Below are 20,143 nucleotides of genomic sequence, written 5' to 3' on the forward strand. Positions count from 1 at the left end.
CATTTCAAAAGAAAGAAAAAAAAGACATGTAGGTACATGGAACCCGTACGAGGTTCATTCTATTTAGGTTTCAAACAACCTTTGTGAAGCGAAAGAGAAATTAGTATTCATCATTGGGGAGACTTGGACTTCCTGAACGCCGCGTTTTGTGTGTTGCAACCCTTGACCCAGTGTTATGCCCGTAGTTGTACATGGTGTCTATTCTAGTTTACATTTGCCCTTGCCATAACTGGCGCATCTCGAAATATTAGTACAATGTTTGTCCCTAGAATGGAGAATGCCCCCAGACCGAAAAACGTCTCGGATTGTCAACTTGTGTCTTCACAGTCATCCTAGAAAGAGGATTCCCTGGACTCTCTGGACTCTCTGGACCCTCGGAAGCCTCTTGATCCCCTATGAGGGTTACCGCGGCTACTGCGACCGAATCCCTTGTCATCTCGCCGTACACGACGTCCCATGTCAGCGAAAGGGTCAGATGATGCATGATCGTCGAAGCGACGAGGCCCCCTGCCTTCCCTGCGTCCAGATCGGTCATCTTGGCGTGTAGCCCTATCCTGGATGTTCAATTCGGTATGAAGGAGGCCTTGGTTACGAGCCCATGAATGTGAAACGGGTGGCGGCTCGCTCCAGCCCCATCCAACGGTAGTCCACAGATTCAGATCTTCAACCAGCTCTTCCCGTTGTTGAGTTGAATTCCCAAAGATTGAGGTATAAGCGGAACTGAGCATCTTTCGTGGGAGAGACTGAGTGAGATCTTGAGCCTCCTGGTGGTACTTGGGTAGTTTCTCGGCACCTTCCTCCGCATCAAAGTTGAAACTCTCTAGAGTTTTGTTCGGCTGCAGAGGGAGACCGCGCAGGAGCTTCCTTGCGCTACCCATCGATGTTGGTGGGAGAAGAAGCCAGCCTTCGCCACCCTTATTTTGTCGAGCTGTACGACCTAGTCGATGGATATACGACTCACGATCGCGAGGAGTGTCAACTTGGATAACATGTGTTACGTTGGGGAAGTCCATTCCACGAGCAGTGACATCAGATGAAAACAAAACACCACTTCTCGCATGTCGGAACATATCAGCAGCCTTTGTCCGCTGGTTTTGGGTGAGTTGAGATTGTATAGAGAAAGTGGGAGTTTTCATAAGTCCATTTCGTCTTCGTTGAAAGCCAAGCTCGGCCCCCATTTCAACGAGGGAGGTGGTATTGAAATAAACAATGGCCTTGAATGGGGGCAGGCTGCGATCCTCAGCCGCCTTGGCAGATTCTCGGTCGATTAGTTCAAACAAGCTGGGAAAAACATTGTTCCATGAAGCCAGTGGCACGACATGCTGTGGTACTCGGTCGTGGGTAAGCGACTCGTTCTCCGAAATGGTCTGGACAAACTCGAAATCATCGGCTCGAACCATTGTACGGGCAAGTCTAATGACATCGTCGGGTATGGTAGCCGAAACCAACATGGTTTGGCGAGTTTTTTCGTTCCGACTTGGGAGGCAGCGTGTAATCTCCCCAAGTTCTTTTTCGAAGCCAACATCGAGCATGCGGTCCGCTTCATCCAGAACAAGAGCCGCCAAATTTGGTGCCTCAATGCCACTTTGAGGATCCTGCAACAAATCATTCAGGCGGCCTGGCGTAGCGACCAACAAATGGCATCCTTGGCGCTGCGTCTGGCGCAGCATAGAACCCTTGTGAGTGCCTCCAACTGCCGACTGGACGACAAGGCCAGTGTACTTTGTCAGACGACGAGCTTCGGCCGCAATTTGCTCGGCGAGCTCTCGGGTCGGCGATAAAACAATGCCGCGAATATCATCCGATCGGGCACTTCTCGAGGCACGTCTAGTAGCCAGAGTTGGGTCTTCTTCGATCATACGCTGAAGCAACGGCAGAAGGAAAGCCAAGGTCTTTCCAGTTCCTGTCTTGGCCTGGGCAACACTGCGTCGGATTAGTACAGAGGAGCAACAGTCCCGACAGCTAGCTTATGTACTTACATATCTGTTCCCTTTAGTGCCGGATTAATAGTTTTGGACTGAACGGGTGTCATAGCCTCATATCGCATATCCTTCGTAATAGCGTCTAGGAGATTTCTATGAACTCCAGCCTGCGACAGGTCGGCAAAGTTGACAACGTCGCTCGGGACAGTCCCCTCGATGGGCTTTGTTTCAACAGCTGCAGCTTCTGCGCTGTAGAATCTCGAAGAGTATGATATGCTCTTGAAGGTAGCAGGAGTCCGCGCCAAAGACACGACACCTCTCGGTGCAATGGGGGTGGCCGTCCGGCTGTGAAAGAACACGGACCGTGTAACGGCGCTGGTGAGGCCAGCACAGTGGCGAAAGCCTTGCCTCAGCATACTGACAGCCTTCTTCGCAGAACGAAACAGATTTTATTGATGCGAAGGACACTTGGCTTTCACGATTGGGAAGGGTTGGAAGGGCAGCAAGTGATGGAGAACCTCAAAACGGGATCCGCGACTCGAGAGAATTTCACCAGGGACTCGCGGCTCCAGAACTTTTTTTTCTCTGTCCCAAGGTGGATGGGTGGCAACTGCCTTTTCCCCACAAGATGTCAGCGACTTGACCAATCAGGTTGATATAATTTCCCTACCCCTGCCCATTCTTGAAGCAAGTCTAAAAACACCATGAATTGAATAGCTTCATGGCTACAGTTAATGTAAAGCAAAAAAGAGATAGAGAAAGGCAAGGGGGGAAATAAGTTAGCAAGATATAGACCCGAAAGACACCCCAGTTGTCCGTTCTTCAAAGGTCAACAAACTCCACCACAAACGCGACAAATGTTTGCCACTGCGTGAACCACAATCTCAAAGCAAGAGATTCTTTCCGTTTAATCGATATAATCCCGTATAGATAAAAGAAACATCATTTAATAATATTACTTTCAGAAGATATCATGTCTCCGGTGGCATTGGTGTTGCTGACGTCTCGGGACCCCCTGGTTTATTCTCCCCATATGTACGCTTCGCAACGGCTCCGGGGACGGCTGTGCATCATGGCTGATAACAAGGGAGCTAATAGACCATTCGGTTTCGAGATGCATAGGGTTTAACAGCGCCAACTGACTTCATATCTTGTTTAGTCGCCCTCCGAATGTTACCAGGCGTCTACAACTCGAGACAGTACTTTGACCGAAGCACAAGAGTTAACGCAGCATCTAATGCTTTATTAACAAGAAGAGAAAATGCCGTGAGTATCAATATCAAACGCCAGCCTGGCAGACTTGATCATTCTTCAGCTCATGTCATTGATCATTCCAACCCAATGCTATATGCAATTAACAATCCATAAAACGCCGAACACTGTCCTCTCTCCCATGAACTATGCCTTCTCCTTGACCTTCTAAATGCCATCTTCCTCCAAAGCACGCATTTTTACTCTCAACTTAAAGCATGTCTTTGCTCATCTCATAAGACCAGCCACCATCCCGCCTGAGCTTGTCTCGGGCTGCCATATCCTTTCTAATGTCATCTTCTGTTAGTCGATCGGCCCCAGTCCAGTTAGCACTCGACGTTCTGGCCCGGAATTTGTGCCACCTATCTTTGCTCTTGCTGAACACTTCTTCCATGTTGAGCGGTCGCGGCGGTCCAAAAATCAGTGAAGGATCCATAGTCTCCTGATTAACCAGGGCTTTTCTAAGATCTGGCGAGTCCGCCCAAGGCGCCACTACAACACCGTTTGCCTCATCATCCTCACTATCGTCATCTGTTTGAATTTCAGGTAGTTCAATCGCTTCACCATTCTGGAAACGGGGAGAAGACCTCGGCACAGACTTGGCAGCGGACTTGGCAGTATTGGCAGGGCCAGGTCGGGCAGGAGTCTTATAAGCTGGGCCTGCGGCGTTCGGGTTAGGGGCAAACGGAATGGCACCCTTGGAGATTTGAGCCATTTCTAGTGGGTGGGACGCCTTCATCTGGTTGGCATGCTGGGCAGTTATGGTGGCCTTGAAGAGGTCGCGGGTAGCACCATGTGGTGCATTTGTGTAACCGCTCTGAAAAACAGTCTTGGACGGTAGCTCCTGTTCGATGTTAGTTAAAATTGCTGTCATTGTTTCGAAGGGGCTGCGTACCTTCTTGAATCCAGCTGATGGTCGAACAGGGGGTCCCATAATGTTCTTTTGGCCAGATGCTTCAGCTTCATCATCAAAGGCGTCACTGGTTCGTCGTCGCTTAGCGTCGTTGGTTTGATATGATGGGCCCCCGCGGGATTGAGGGCGTTTTTCATGGCCATCATCGCCTTTCTCTTGGACGAAGTTTCTTTTCGAACCGGCTTTGCCCGTGTTGGATAAGACTGCATTGACTGGCCTACCAAGCTCATCTTGACCCCAGTTTGCAGTGGATGTCATCCGAGACTGGGGGCGCGCAGGTTGACTATCCTGGCCCATCGCAGAGTCCGGTGGACCGTTGGGCTGGGAACGCGCAGCAGGGGGTGGCGCCCTGGTCTGCTTCGCCTTTTCTATAGCAGCTTTTCTCTGAGCATTGCCCTTGGTCTGGGATTGGGATTGCAATGCGGCCTGTTCTTGTTGTTGTTGCTTTCTTTGGCGTTCAGCCTCCTGACGTTTCAGCTGTTCTTGCCTTCGTTGCTCTTCCTGAGCTGCGGCTTTCTTTCGTTCCATCTCAGCCTTGGCGTCGCGTCTCTTCTGGGTTTCCTTTTCTTCTTGTTCCTTCTTCCTGGCAGCCACTTCTTGCGCCTTAGCTCGGCTGGAAGGAGCCGCGCCTCTCAAGCTTTGTGTTGATTGTTTTAGTTGCAGTGATGCCTTGCTAGCTTTGCTTGTAAGTTGTTGTTGCGTTTGGCTCGCAGAGAGACTTGATACATCGGGCTGTGCAGTAGACAATCGATACTGTGAATGTTGAGATCCTGTGTTAACTCGAATCACAGTGGGGGCCTGTTTTGGCCGAGTTTGTGTTTCTCTTGTAAATGGTCGCTTGATTTCCCTGTTGCGTGTAGCGTGAGTTGGACCAACAGAGCGAGGCGCAGACGGTGGTGGCATCGAAGGGGCATCCTCCATGTCAATGTCTCTGTTCAGAGACGTTGTTTCTTCCCCAGAATCTTTTGCATTACGATGTCCAGTCCTTGCAGACTTGGGTGTTTCCTTAACTGCTGACCGTTCATCTTCCTTCTTAGACGCAATTTGCATCTCCATGGCAGCAACTTTCTCCTGTTCCTTGCTAAACACACGGGCTTTCTCGCGTTCCTTTTGCCTGGCCTTCTCAAGTTTCTCATTTTGCTCCTCCATTCTTTTGGCTTCCTTTTCACGCCTCTTCTCTTCTTTCTCCTTCTCAACAGACGCTCGCGTACGCCGTGTCAACCGCGTGGGGCTTGCATCTTGGTTGGCTGGCGCACTCTGGGATGCCTGGGAACCAGTTCCTTGCTGGGAGACAACGGATTCTGATGACATAAAAGAATGAAGACCGAGACGGGTTGAAGTAGGAGACATCAACGATTTCCCTTCGGCGCTGATAGCTGCACTACTGGCGAGCAGTCCTCTGGAGCTTTTGAGAATAGACGAGAGCTTATTCTTAACCTGCTTCAAAGGGCTCTCTCGCAGTGCTCGTGAAGGTGACTTGAATGTGCCCAAAGAGCCAGCTTCGGCCACAGTCAGAAGACTCGGATTGGAGACAGACACAACTTTCTTCAGATAGTGAGTATCCTCCATCGCGGGGCGCATGTTCGGTACAACCGGAACAGAGGCAGACTTCCCATGCCCATATGTATGCTTGGCACCATTGCCTCTGCCCGGACGGGCAAATTGCTTGTCGACCTCGGCATTGTCGTCATCTGACATGACAAAATCTGTTTCGCCAATAGTCTTTTTGCCCTGAATGCCCTCCATAACGTCTGCTGAATGGCTTTTTGGCAGGCTTGGCCGTTCTTCATTTGCCGCTGCTAGAGTTGCTGGTGGCTCGATCCAATCATCGTCGTCATCTTCTGGGAAAGCCCCTGGTGTGGATTGAAGCGTGTTCAAGGGAATCGGAGAAACCGCTTTAAGGGCAGGGGCCTTGCTCTGGGGCTGTGTTTGGACATTCTTCGCTTGAGATTGGCCAAGCATGTTGATCTGGTCTTGAAGCCGTTGGGTGTAAGTTTTGTTGTCCTGATTTGTAATAGGATGCGAAGGGAGTTCATCATCCACCTCCATTTCATTTTCCTGGGTCTCATCTCGGTCCGGCTTCGTTAAGTTCCCTCCAAGACTCTTCCCTCCTGTCGTTCGATTGTAGTAGCTAGTCCTGATGTGGTCGAGATGGCTGGTTCGGGAGGCCCGCGCGCCATTGCTCTTACCAGCTGCGAGAGGCTCCCGGGCTGGCAACGATGCAAAATTTAAACTGCTCTTACGAACTATAGGCCGAATAGGACTAGAGCCGTCCGATGCTGATCGGGCATCATCATCAGGGTAATGTGCACCCTGTTTTGCTTCCAAGCTCAACTGTCGTTCAGGTGACACATCATCTTCGTATTCTGATTCGCGATGGAGATTGAGTTGTGCTTTAGGGATGATCTTTTTTGATGTATCTGCAGAAACTCGTGCTGTCTGGTCCTCTCTAGCAGTTTGGAATGTCTTCTCAGGCGAAGGTTGAGTGGAAGCGTTTGCCAGGCTATTCTTCAGTGGAACTGTCGTGGTCTGCACAGCGCCTTGTTGTAGTGAGTCTTGTCCATCATAAGAGTCTGAGTCCATATGAATATTCACTGGGGCAACATCTTGGCTTCCAAAGTAGCCAGAGTCCTGTGTCCCTTGCATGGCTGACTTCTGTGAGAAAACTGGGACACGAGCCGGGGATGGTCTGAGGGGACTTGGGGAGCCTCTCGCTGCATCATCGTGTACTCCGGGAGATTGCAGACGACTTATGGGACTCGAGGCTCCGTTTGGAGTTGCAGAGAAGACCTCAGAAAGAGGCTATGCCTTGTTAGCTTTCGTCTGTTGTTTGAGTGCGGTTCAACATACTACGCGTGTCTCTAGAGGGTTCGCTTTTCTAGCGGTTCTCGGCGTCTTTCCGCGAAGTTTTGCCGGTGTTTTAAATGTTTCTGCAAAGTTTCTGAGAGACCATCAGCCATCAAATGTCCAACGTCCGTTATCGATAGAAAGTGCATACATTTCATTTTCATTAAAGATGTTTGCCATGTGCTCGTTGAGCCAGTCGAGTTCATTTCGGGCGGAGTACGAGAACTCATCAACCTCCGATTGAGTGATCTGTAGAGCTGCATTTCGTTCCTCGGTAATCCATCCTGCAGAGCCAACTTGCAAGCGCGGTCCTCGCATTGCCGCCATGATATCTCGCGTTGCCGACCAAGGCAGGAGTATCGTAGAGGTTGTTGGCGTTCGATATAGTTGAAACGATCGATATCATGAAGACATCTGGCGGTATGTGATATAAAACGACTTCGACTAATGAGGCTGAAGGGAGAGTCTGAGTTACAGGTGGCCAAGGTAGGTCGATGTTGATGGTGGAGAGCTCTGACGCTGGATTGCCCATTCCAAGCCGTAATGTTTTGATTGATCCCGGATCGGGTTAGCGCCTTATGGACAGCCCTCCTTCCACACAGTCGCGTCCGGCCCGGCACTAGCTGAGGGCATTATGAGGGCTGCGGCTGCGGCTGAAACGGTCAAGAAAAATGGATTTGGTCACGTGGTGATAGGCTGCTTATCAGATACTAAACACGCTTTGTTTACTTTCACCGCGTCGTCGCCAAGGTGGGATGTTTGGTGGCCGACAGCAGCCTCAACTTGACTCGCATGCAGTCAATCCATATTTACCTTCACAGAAGGCAACTGCGCAAATATGAGGGTAATAGAAGTAATTATTGACGTAAGTCAGCTCGTTTTTTGGCCACCAAACACAGCCGACTAATATTCTTGCATAGGGCTTCAAGTCGTACGCCGTACGAACGGTAATATCGGGATGGTAAACACCAGAGTAAGCCATGGGAATACGTTAACAGCGTCGCTAATGTAAGTGATAGGGACGAGAGTTTCAATTCGATTACCGGCCTTAATGGCAGTGGTAAATCAAATATTTTAGATGCCATTTGTTTCGTCCTGGGCATCACCAACATGTCTACAGTCAGAGCACAAAATCTCCAGGTATGAGCCGCCTACACCTTCAGATTTTGAATCATGATATTAACGTGTGACTAGGATCTCATCTACAAGCGCGGACAAGCTGGAGTCACAAAAGCCAGCGTAACAATTGTATTTGACAACCGAGATAAAAAAAAGTCACCGATCGGTTTCGATGAATATGCCAGCATTAGCGTGACACGTCAGATTGTGCTAGGCGGCACTTCAAAATACCTCATCAATGGGCACCGAGCACAACAGCAGACTGTTCAAAATCTGTTCCAGTCAGTACAACTCAATATCAACAATCCTAATTTTCTCATTATGCAAGGGCGCATCACCAAAGTCTTGAATATGAAAGCGGTTGAGATCCTTGCTATGATAGAGGAAGCTGCTGGAACCAGAATGTTCGAGGACCGTCGAGACAAAGCACTCAAAACTATGGGCAAAAAGGAGCTAAAACTTCAAGAGCTGAGAGAGCTATTAAAGGACGAAATCGAACCAAAGCTCGAAAAACTTCGAACAGAGAAGCGAGCGTTTCTCGATTTTCAGCAAACACAAAATGACCTTGAGCGCCTAACAAGAGTCGTTGTTGCCTATGATTATATCAAATGCCAGGAGAAATTAAAGCAATCTGCAGCAGATTTGGAGGACAAGAAAAAACGTCACAAGATGTTGGAAGAATCCGCGACTCGTCTAAGGAGTGAAATATCACACTTGGAGGAGGACGTGAAGAAGGTCCGAGCTCAACGGGAAAAAGAAGTAAAGAAGGGAGGGAAAGCCGGGGCCCTGGAGGAAACCGTCAAAAAGCATGCAAATGAGCTGGTACGACTTGCCACGGTCATGGACTTAAAAAATACCAGTTTAGCGGAGGAAAAGGAGAAAAAGCAAATGGTCGAGAAGACTGTCTTAGAGATGGAAACAGCTTTGAAAGACAAGACGGCTGCCTTTGACGATGCCAAGGCATCATACGATAAGGCAAGAGACGATCTTGCCAAGCAAACTCAAGAAGTTGAATGCAAAGAAGAGCTTTTGCAAACACTTCAAACAGGTGTCGCTTCCAAGGATGGCCAAGAGAGTGGCTATCAAGGCCAGCTACAGGACGCAAGGAATCGGGCCACAGCAGCCACGACCGAACAAGAACAGGCCAAAATCAAAATTGCACATCTGGAAAGCCGACTGAAGGAGGAAGAGCCACGCGCTGAAAAGGCAAAAGAACAGAACGCCGGCCTTCTTCGCGACCTCGACGGACTAAAGGGCCAAGTGAACCAACTTGAAAAAGAGCTTGGGAAATTGGGTTTTGAACCTGGTCAAGAAGAGGAAATGTACAAGCAAGAGTCACACTTGCAACAGACTATCCGAGGCCTTCGCCAGGACTCAGACAAACTCAAGCGCCAAGTTGCCAACATCGACTTCAACTACGCTGATCCCGTTCCGGGTTTTGACCGATCTAAGGTGAAAGGCTTGGTCGCGCAACTTTTTACTCTTGACAAGGAACATACTAGGGCCGGTACAGCGCTTGAAATCTGCGCAGGTGGCCGACTTTACAATGTAGTCGTGGATTCAGAGGTCACGGGTACTCAGCTGCTTCAAAAAGGAAAATTACGAAAGAGAGTCACCATAATTCCCCTGAACAAGATTGCCGCTTTTAAAGCGTCAGCCGAAACTATTGCGACTGCACAAAACATCGCTCCTGGGAAGGTTGATCTTGCGCTTTCCCTAGTCGGATATGACGAAGAAGTGTCTGCAGCAATGGAGTATGTGTTCGGAAATACTCTGGTTTGTGCCGATGCAGAGACTGCCAAGCGTGTTACTTTCGACCCCAATGTCAGGATGCGAAGTATCACTCTAGAGGGTGATGCTTATGATCCTTCCGGTACACTATCAGGAGGTAGTTCGCCTAATTCTAGCGGTGTCTTGGTGACGCTGCAGAAATTAAACAACATCACTCGACAGCTCAAGGAAACCGAGCAGGCGTTAAAAGAATTGCAAACCAAGATTAGCAAAGAAAAATCAAAGTTGGATCAGGCTCGTCGTATCAAGCAAGAACTCGATCTAAAGAACCACGAGGTCAAACTCGCAGGAGACCAGATTAGCGGCAACTCTTCATCTTCAATTATTCAGGAAGTTGAGAACATGAAGACCAGTATCACTGAGATTCAAAACAGCATTACTGAGGCTAAGTCTCGTCAGGCCGAAGCTAATGCAGATATCAAGAGAATTGAGAAAGACATGAAAGACTTCGACACAAACAAGGATGCAAAGCTTATTGAACTCCAAAAATCTTTGGATAAGCTGCGGGCTAATCTTGAGAAGAACTCTGCAGCAGTCAAAAGCCTGCAAAAGGTGCATCAAAGTGCTCAACTTGATCTGGAACAAGTGGGAGCGGATCTGTCCGCCGCCCGAGAGCAACTTCAGGAAGCCGAGGTTGGGATCAAAGCAGCGCAACAGGATGTTGAAAATCTTTCAAGACAGCGGGCTGCATTGAAAGAAACACACGACACTGTCCAAGCTCAACTAGATGATGAGAGAGCCAAGCTAAATTTGTTTGACGACGAACTTCGTTTGTCAGAGGAAGCCATGCGATCGAAAAACGCTCGTATTACTGAGGAAGGTCTAGAAATGCAAAAGCTTGGCCATCAAATCGAACGATTCCATAAAGAGCGGCAAGCTGCCGCAGATAACGTTGCTCATCTGGAATCAGAGTACGAATGGATCCAAGACGAAAAAGACAAGTTTGGCCGGAGCGGCACGCCTTATCATTTTCAGGACCAAAATATTGGTGAATGCAAAGCCACACTGCGAAACCTTACAGAACGTTCGCAGGGCATGAAGAAGAAGATCAACCCCAAGGTTATGAATATGATTGACAGTGTCGAGAAGAAGGAAGTCACTTTAAAGCACATGATTAAGACAGTCATTCGCGATAAACGGAAGATTGAAGAAACCATCGTCAGCTTAGACGATTATAAGAAGAAGGCCTTACATGAGACTTGGGAGAAGGTGAATGGCGACTTTGGCCAAATTTTCTCAGAGCTGCTTCCTGGGGGCAGTTTCGCCAAACTCGACCCCCCTGAGGGCAAGACTATTAGCGACGGTCTTGAAGTCAAAGTGTGCCTGGGTAAGGTGTGGAAGCAGAGCTTAACAGAGCTGAGCGGTGGCCAGAGGTATGGAATTCAACGCATGGAAGATCAGAAAATTCTTGGACAAATACATAGAAACTGACCGGATTACAGATCTCTTGTTGCCCTCTCGCTCATTATGGCACTTCTTCAATTCAAGCCTGCGCCGATGTATATTCTCGACGAAGTTGACGCTGCTTTGGATCTTTCCCATACGCAAAATATTGGCCGTCTCATCAAGACAAGGTTCAAGGGTTCGCAGTTCATTGTCGTCAGTCTGAAGGATGGCATGTTCCAAAATGCCAACCGAATATTCAGGACACGCTTCAGTGAAGGCACGAGCATGGTTCAAGCCTTGACTCCTGCCGATATGAAGTAATCGATGTAGACATGTTTAAAGTCATCATGAGATACGAAAGTGACATGAAGAAGTATTGTACATAGATCATTGGACGGGATATTGACGAAGAGCGTTTATTTCTTTATTTTAGCTTCATGTGCCTGCAGATATTTGGTATCATTATCTATTGGCCCCTTACGGGGTATACTTATGGAGTGGTTTATCTAAGTTTTCTAATCTAAGTATTCGGACCTCTTTGTAGCCTTGACCTTGGGATCACATTGTCCATCACCGCGCGCTTTGTTTGACGTATAAATGAGATCCACGTTCGAGAACGTCAACCTCCATACCGACTTCCAGCACAGACTCCATTTGTTCTAGATTACTGCTTGTTGGAAATGTAGGCAAGAGTTGCATGCCAAGACAGCCCATCTTAGGAGCACCGGCATCAATATCCCGATACTTGCGGAGGGCACGATCTGGTTCCACAATGTGCCGAATACCCGTGGCAGGGTCGACATTTGGTAGCTTGCATCTTCATCCCACATGTTAGTGTTCCTGGCATCATTCTCCCATCTGGACGAATGTCACTTTACCTCACAGTTCTACATGAGACATCAAACCTGCTCATTGTTTCGCTTCTGCCGGGATGTTTGAACTTGACCGATTTCCAGTCATCTTCATCATATTCCTTTAAGCCAGAAACTAGGTTTGTTATTTGTGAGTCAGTATGAGGCAGTTTATCTGGAGCAAGGGGCCTGTGTTGGTCAAGTACCGATTATATTGCCCCGGAACCGTCGAACGTCAATGCGATCAATGAATCTGTCCTTCTGAATCTTTGACTCTAGCGCTCGAATACTTGTCAGATTGAGCAGATGTACCGGGAACTATGATGTCAGTTTACTGCTAGTTTGGGGGCGAGGCAGGGGTGGTAGTAGGGGACGTTGTAATTTACTGCATCGTGAAAATCTATCTCCGCTGCATGACCTGACATCTCGTTTCCCGGAGCAGTTCGGAATACTTTTCTGCGAGCAGATGGGTCGGATCGGAAGATACCCAGCGAGTGCTTGACCCCAAGATACGTGGCAAGTTCGGCCGGCAGCTCGTTGGACATGTCAAGTGCATAGGGAGCGTCCACCCACACCTTGACATTTGCAAACTTATAGCCTCTTGCATCAATTTCCTGCTTGGATGGGAATTCCAATGGCAGTATGAATTCCTTCTCCGGAACCGCGCTCCAACCGCGACTAAGCTTGGCAACAAGAAGTTGTACCAAGCCCAGGAAGCCCCTTTCCTGCCAGGGAAAACGGACAGCAACAAACCCGCCTTGCAGGCTGCCCAGAAGTCTGCTCTTCTTGCCCGCATCCGGTAGCCATATATCAACCTTGACGTTGGCCAAGAGCGGCAGCTGCCTCAGTGTCAAGAATTCCCACGCGCTGCTCGAGTCCGTCTGTGCACCTGGTTCTGTAACGGCGGATGTAGACTTGGGCTTCAACTGAGCAAACGTGTAGAGGCGGTCGTGCTCCAGGCCGGTGGGTAAGACCTTGGCCCTGTCCAACTCTATTCCTCTACACGATTTGATGGGGTAAATGTACAGACTCTCGATTTTCGGTGTCTTTCCCGCCTGCGGCTTATGTCTGGCATCATATTGCGAACGCAAGTGGCTCTCACGCTGCGGGCGGCCAAGTTTGCTATGTGTCTGCCGTAACGCATCACTATGGTCGACAGGCACCGGCGGGAATAGGATAAGAATCGGAACCAGGAAGACGATGATGGTGACAACCATGAGGAAAATGGCGCCGTAGTCGAATAGACTCGTTATCCTGGAAAGGTAGAGCATCTTGCCGGGCGATGTTATGAAGCCCCGCGGTCAGCCCTTCAGCCAAGTGATTTGTGCGAGTGGTCAGGTCGCAGTAGCTTGATTTTGTTCAGGGGTGGCGATTCGAGGAATGTGATTAGATTTATGAGATAATTCAGATGCATGGACGGAAGTTGATGTTCAAGGCCCCTGAATACAAAGGCCTGAAACCGTCAAGGCGAAGCTCCACCTGAGTCGAGGTTCAACTTTGGTTATCCACGTCACAGGAATGAGACCGTCACTGCGTAAACGCTGACCATTAGAGACGAGTCTCGGCGTTGGGCCTTTGGTCGTTATTTCTGACTGGGACGTGTTGCTTTGACGTTGTTGAATCGCTGCCGGACTCTAGGGTAGTGGAAATGCTGGGGTGTTGAGTTCGGCCTGGTGAGAATTTTCACGTCCGTACGGAGCACTGGCTATGCAATAAACGACGACATAAAGTACTGAGCTTGAGCAGAAATGAAGCCGCTCAGGTGCTCAAGGGAGTGTTGAGTACTGAAATTTGCATTCTTGTTCTCCATCTACTGTTCTTTTCACACTGCCTCTATTTTCTCTATCTGCTACGCCCAGGACTGGGCATATGCGTCACGCACTGCAAGGCCATTCCCCATTGGGTTGCAGCTTGCGCCGCAGGGTAGGTGCGATCATGACCAAGGTGCGTGCTTGCCTGGCAACCTGGGTAACTTCTCCGTACTCCGTAAAGTAGATGGTGGTGGTAATGGGCTCCCTTTACAGCAACAACACCCAACCCTGTTGTGACGGCTGATGGCGGGATATCTTGTTATTCCCGCCTCCAGCAATTAACGTTGCTTGTCCGAGGTGCCATGCACGGTCGACCTCTCGCACATCATCAAGCCGTCAGGTTACACGAACTTAGCACCCCCGCCGCGCTTGTTGTGTCTGGTCGTCCAGTCGGAGACTCTGGCTGGAATCAACATCCTGGCAACCCACACCAGCACGATGTGATTGCCCGTCACAATGCCTCCAAAACGATGACTTACATGGCCTCGGACTGTTGCTTCGTCCTCAGCCAAGGACTCAAGTGCAACAGCATCTCTTTGCCAGACGAGCCTGAGTGAAGGCTGGATCTGACAGCTCCTTTTTCAATCAACAATCATGCACAGCTGTGGGCCCCAATCCAGCTCTTCCCTTGCCATCACCACGACAGCACCACAGAGTCCATCCATGACATGAATTCAACGCAAACCATGAGCGGATTGCTCCGCCCGGCCAAGTCCGTCGACATCACACAACTACAGTGCTCTGTTGTTTGGAGCTAATTGACCCCTTTCTTCAAATTGAAATCACCCTGTATGACCCATACTGTCATATTCTACCGGGCAAGCATCACATGAATCGAAGTGATTTTTTTCTGCACACCAGCCGCTGTTCCGAGGCATGGACCCTCGACGCTCCTGGATGATCAATCCCTGGACCTGTAGGATCTGGCCGATCACTCGTACACCATGCCTGCCTGTCCGTGCCACTTTCCGCGGCAGAAACCACATTTCTCTCACTCTGGGCCATTAGGAGGTGGAGGTACACAGCATGTACGGTGGTGTATGTCGGCGTGATTCCGCCCCGTGTTTAGCGCCCAGAGTCAGCGCCACAGCTGCTGAATATCGATCCATATCATGGGCCTGCCTGCAGAGGATGCATTGAACTTGTCAGGGCCCGAGATAACAACGAACAGGAAGACGACACCAGGGGACTAGAGACAGTGCCTCCCCGGGGCGGAGACTTGGCTTGATATTAAAGGCGAGGAAAAAGGAAAACCGAACGGATGAGGCAGGTTGATGAAAAGGCATGAAGCTCGCAAGACCCGAGGGCGGTCTTCTTCGACCGAAGATGTTTCCGAGATGGACATCAAACAAAGTTTCATATCAGCAGCATGCTCCGAATTATTACAAGAGGTGCAAACGAAACATTGGAGACAAATCAGGCAACCATAGCGTATGGAGCGAGGCCACTTGTCATGAATTCAATCTTCCATGTCATATCATCCACTTCAGGCCCGAACTGGCACGCCACGCAGCTTGTTGTGAATGCCATCAGTACTACGAATCCCTGGTGATAGCATCTGTCTGTTAAGTGACCAAACTCTGCGCGGTCGGGGACCCTTCAAAGCATCGCCCCTGTCTGCTTTGATCACTTCGCCGATTGAGTGGGTGGAGCCTTGTACGGTTGCACTGTTTTGGACATCAACATCTTTGTCGCGCCTTCAGTCAATTTGGTGTATTGTACAAGACGGAGTCTTATATGCCCGGGACTTCCAGGCCCTGGAGGACACAGCAGCTCCCGTCGGAAGCATTGAAAAATTTCCGGGCCCGAACTTAGCGGTTGATGGAGTAGTACTATGTAAATGTCATCTGTCCATCTCTTGCCTGCCGCTGGACGAAACTATCCCCGTCTTCGACATGCCAATGTCAAACCTTAAGTTGCAGGCGTATTACATACATGCATATCTTGACACATTTCTATTCACTTATATATAGTATTGAGGGTGACTCAGACACATACGACAGGCGGATAAGTTCAGGTAATAATCCGGGCGCAGTGCGGTTTCTGACACAATTTTTTAGTTATCGTGACAAAGATCGTGGCAACCAGCATGGCAAGTTTCCTTGTCAACAGACTCAACACAAAGCGGTAATCTATTGAACCCTGCTGGGCAGAGGAACTTCATTCGGACGCGACCAGTCTGCCAATTCCAGCGTCTGTATTCAGGCGGAGGATATCTATGCAGCATGCCTCCAGTGGTGAGTTGCAGATGGCCACCGGTATTTGCCAGCTACGCGCAAACAGAGTCCTGACAATCATCCAGGAGCTAGCCCTAGAGAACCGCTTGACGATAGGGGACCGTTGCGACCAATGCTAAGCTTAACCAGCCTAGGTCTGATTGTAGTACGAATGTTTTCTAGAATGGCCGGATCATTACAGAACCCCTGTCGGAGAGAACTCTACCTGCTTCATCGTACTAGTACTCCGTACTCCGTACTCCATAAAGAGGGCTGGATAGCCGCCGCAACAACGTAAGATGCTGCGGATACTACTCATCAAATCCTTGTCCTTGCCCAAAGTATAGTGTTATTCTGGTTGCCTGGCTGTAATTACAGGACCAGCTAGCTCTCTCCCCTCTGCCCAGGCGCCAGGATGTTATCTCTTTGTATGTATGTATGTATGTTCGTACACTTGATACTACTGCTAGTCTCAACATGCTAATACTGGCTATTAATGCGGCTAAGTTTGACATCACGGCGCCACGATGACATTGGCACGAAAAACTGCAGTCTCGGCCCTTGTTCTGGAGTTGTCTTGCAGAGGAACCAGGTGCTTGACATTTCTTTGCGTCTACCCCTGTTGGTAACTAGTAGTATCTCAGCATGGCCGCACTTACATACAAAGTACCTGGGTAGTTTAAGCCAAGCCGCCGATCGACTTTGCGTACGTAATTCACGGGAGTTGCCCTGTGGGGGGGTAACTTGAAGTAAGTGGGCAACCGTCGTTGATGTTAAGCATACTCCGTAGAGTAGGTACCAGGTGTTAACACTTGACGGCTGATTTTCGGATAGAGGACTGGTGGACATTGTTGCGGAGCATGGTGCATACGAACAGGCCAGTCCTGTGTTGCGTCTGTCATGCCGAATCAAAAGAGAACCGCAGCAGGGTCCAGGACTACTACCTGGCAGTTAGCTAGACCAAACCCGAGCGAGAGGCAGTTGAGTGACAGGTGCTTCTGTGGATGAGTGGGCACGGGGACGTTCTTTCAACCAAGTCATCGGGGCAGCCGCGGGTTCCTGTCAATCTTCCAGCATGCCAATGCCAGGCTTCTGACTCGCACCATTTCTGCACCTTTCGTACCGCCGTGCACTGACGCCATGCCGTTCTGACCGCGCAAAGAATATGAAAAGAGTCTGTCCACCTGGCAGCCACACCGTAGAGCCAAGACTGGGGGCCTGGGGATACGGAGTGCCGGTGGCAGGAGAAATGAAGTGACCCGTCCACTGCGGTTGCATGCTCCTGGACACACTTGAACTTTCGAAGGAACTTTCGCAGATTAGCACTGGCAGGTGAACAAGCATAACGGCGACTGGATGAGATGAGCCCCAGCAACCAGCACCTCCTGCAAACCTGAGAAAACGAACGAGTATGCTGATGGATGGCCGAAGAGGTGGACGGAAGCAGCCTCGCAATACCCAACCTCGACTTGGCAGATCCTCCACAATACGTCGAGAACTTGAAAGTAGGAATAGTGGAAAGCACCGTAAAGTCCTAGCACTGGTCCCGCTGCTATGACATGGTGGTTGGGTCGCAATCCAGGCCGAGACCTCCTTGCTACAGAGAGTCTACTGAACAGCAACATCTTCACGACGCATCATCTGAGATGGCAGCACCATCACAACCAGCCCAAAACCAGTCACCAAAGACAACAGATTTCCACGTTGCGGCAGCGGGAGATATGTATTTGCAGTGGCTCACGCAGGACGTCAAAGTGCAAGTATGGAGTATCTGCACCAAGTATTACGAAAGACTTCATATGGATACACATGTACTATGTATGTATGTGGAAGCCCTGTCTGTTTGATGTCAGAGGCGCCACGATGAAATCATCCTGCCCGCCTTACTAACCGGGCTAGTCTGCACATGGCATGGATCACGGTGAATTAAGCATTTGAGAGATCATCCAACCACACCTACGCGGAGTATGGAAGCACATGGGAATCGCGGCTTATTGCAAACAAATCCCTACAAGGAGACCCTAGTAAACCCAGACGGGATGGTCCGTTTTGACTCTGCAGCATGTACGTCCTTTCTACGCGCTGTACGTATTCGTCCACCTCAGGAGTTGGAGTTCCATCTGGAGCAAGTACGTCAACAAGTATATATATCAAAGAACAGTGTTCGGAAGCGCCAGCCATTGTGCTTGGCTGAGCTTATGCATGACTGCGGACGACCAATTGTTGTGGGATGAATCAACCCTTGACGTTGCGGATGGCTTTGCAATTACATCCGCAGAGTTTCCAGAGTTGGCTTTCAAGATCGACTCAAATTAGTCTCAGCCGCCCCAGGACAGCCGCTCCACCAGGGTTAGCATGGAGGAGATGGTGGAGTACCACCATCACGTCGTATTGTCTGGAGGAGCACGTAGGCTATCCTTGCCATGTTCATTTGCAAGGCTTCTGTCCATGAACCCCCCACAGGCCGGCATTCCGACTGGAGCAGATGGACTGGCAGTCGAATGTACTGGAGATCACTTGCTTTTTCCGGGAACTGACATTCCGCCTCTCATCCCGACACTGGACTGAGTCTGCCGAAAGCAAGCCTCTCTCTGCATACACCCAAGGGCTCTTGACCGGTTTTGAACCTTTGATAGTAGTGAACGAACCACCTGTGGGTTCCTGTTCCTGTGGCCGAGCAACGCAATTATCACAACTGACATTTCACAACTTTGGCCTGCATACTCGGGACAGCCTACCGATGCCGTTCACAATACATACATACTGTGATAATATCCGGTTCAAGCCCGTTGGCCAGCCCGTTCGCCCGCCCCTTCGGATACTATAATACGCCCTTGTATTGTATCTATGAGAAATGGAGTCGAGGCTTGCTTTGACTCGTCTTATTATCTGCCCGGCATTTATCTAGCGGATGGATCCATATCATTTGCCATGCTCAATCAGCTAACAATCCACTGTGTTTGCCCGTGTGTTTTGGAATCAAGTTGGGATCTGTCCTTGGCAAAACTGTAGTCCAGCTTGAGAAGGGAGAGGGTTGCGAGCGAGGGTGAGTACTACATATTCCGTACCTGGCTCTAAAATATCCGTCTTTATTATGCTGCCTAACGTCAGCTGCCCAAGGGGTAGAGCTTTCGATTCCAACACCCATTGCCTCTGTTGGGTACCTAACCAACTTGCCCGGCCGCTGCGACCATTCAGGTGCCCGAGTAGTGTCGCAAGCGTTCTGACTGAGAATATCTATCTAGGCCAATGCTTCTCACTTCTCTCTCTACGACCTGTGGCCGTAACTAACTGAGAATCCGCCTACTACCTTGGAGCGAAGAGCTCCGTCTCCACGCCACACCACATCATATTATACCCGCAAAAGACCACCGTTACAAGACATCCTCAATCGCGTAAGGGTCCTCCGGCTTGTGTATGACGCGTCCGGCTCAAGGCTTGGGCTCTTTTATTTATTTATTCCTTTTCTGTGTGTGTTACTCTCTTCTTTTCGAATCCAGGATCTGGTGTGAACCTGTCACGAGCAACGAAGATATTGTGCCTCATCCCTTGCCGCCGTTGGCAGCTACAGTTACAGATACCCATCATCCTTGCCAACGACGACGTTCACAAGAGTCAAACTGACTCCTGAAGGTCATTTCTGGTTCTCAATATCGGGTCATACCTGCAAGCAACGCACCACTTTAATTACCTTGACCTTCGGAGTGTGGCGGACTGGTGGTTGTGCGGACCAACCCGGGCATCTGCCGTTGACAAGTTGTGTTCTGGCACTTTTGGACAAGGCTACCAGGGGTAACTGCAACTCCCTGTCATGTGCCCCATCTAACACAACCACTGCTTCCGTCACTATACAGGGGGTTGATGCTATTCGAAGGAAGGTGTTTCCCCCCCTCAGACGCCCGTCTGGAGGACAGCACCCACTTTTGATGTACGAGCTGGCCCCTACGACGTCTCCGTAAACTGGAAAACGTTCGGAAATGGTTTCCTTGCCTGGTTTCCTTGCTTAAAGATACATCTCTCAGACACACCTGCAAGA

The 20,143-nt window shown here is 49.7% G+C and overlaps 4 protein-coding genes across 4 annotated transcripts; 1 reads left to right on the forward strand and 3 right to left on the reverse strand.

The window, feature by feature from the left end:
* Positions 1–332: 332 nt before the first annotated feature.
* Positions 333–2,338, reverse strand: MAA_06500 (DEAD-like helicase; the record flags this gene model as incomplete). The annotated part of the gene is made up of 2 exons (XM_007824498.1): positions 333–1,923; positions 1,980–2,338. The coding sequence occupies 2 exons, from the start codon at positions 2,336–2,338 to the stop codon at positions 333–335; spliced, it is 1,950 nt and encodes a 649-aa protein (XP_007822689.1).
* Positions 2,339–3,384: 1,046 nt separating this feature from the next.
* MAA_06499 (inner centromere protein) lies at positions 3,385–7,260 on the reverse strand (the record flags this gene model as incomplete). Its single annotated transcript, XM_007824497.1, has 4 exons — positions 3,385–4,017; positions 4,069–6,888; positions 6,937–7,027; positions 7,085–7,260. The coding sequence occupies 4 exons, from the start codon at positions 7,258–7,260 to the stop codon at positions 3,385–3,387; spliced, it is 3,720 nt and encodes a 1,239-aa protein (XP_007822688.1).
* Positions 7,261–8,043: 783 nt separating this feature from the next.
* Positions 8,044–11,550, forward strand: MAA_06498 (nuclear condensin complex subunit Smc2; the record flags this gene model as incomplete). Its single annotated transcript, XM_007824496.1, has 3 exons — positions 8,044–8,073; positions 8,128–11,216; positions 11,286–11,550. 3 exons carry the CDS (start codon positions 8,044–8,046, stop codon positions 11,548–11,550), a joined length of 3,384 nt encoding a protein of 1,127 aa, XP_007822687.1.
* A 249-nt stretch (positions 11,551–11,799) lies between these two features.
* MAA_06497 (MOSC domain-containing protein) lies at positions 11,800–13,351 on the reverse strand (the record flags this gene model as incomplete). The annotated part of the gene is made up of 4 exons (XM_007824495.2): positions 11,800–12,046; positions 12,108–12,216; positions 12,287–12,398; positions 12,467–13,351. 4 exons carry the CDS (start codon positions 13,349–13,351, stop codon positions 11,800–11,802), a joined length of 1,353 nt encoding a protein of 450 aa, XP_007822686.2.
* Positions 13,352–20,143: the final 6,792 nt, after the last annotated feature.

Source organism: Metarhizium robertsii, assembly GCF_000187425.2.
Source record: "Metarhizium robertsii ARSEF 23 chromosome Unknown MAA_Scf_6, whole genome shotgun sequence".
NCBI classification, from domain to species: Eukaryota; Fungi; Ascomycota; class Sordariomycetes; order Hypocreales; family Clavicipitaceae; genus Metarhizium; species Metarhizium robertsii.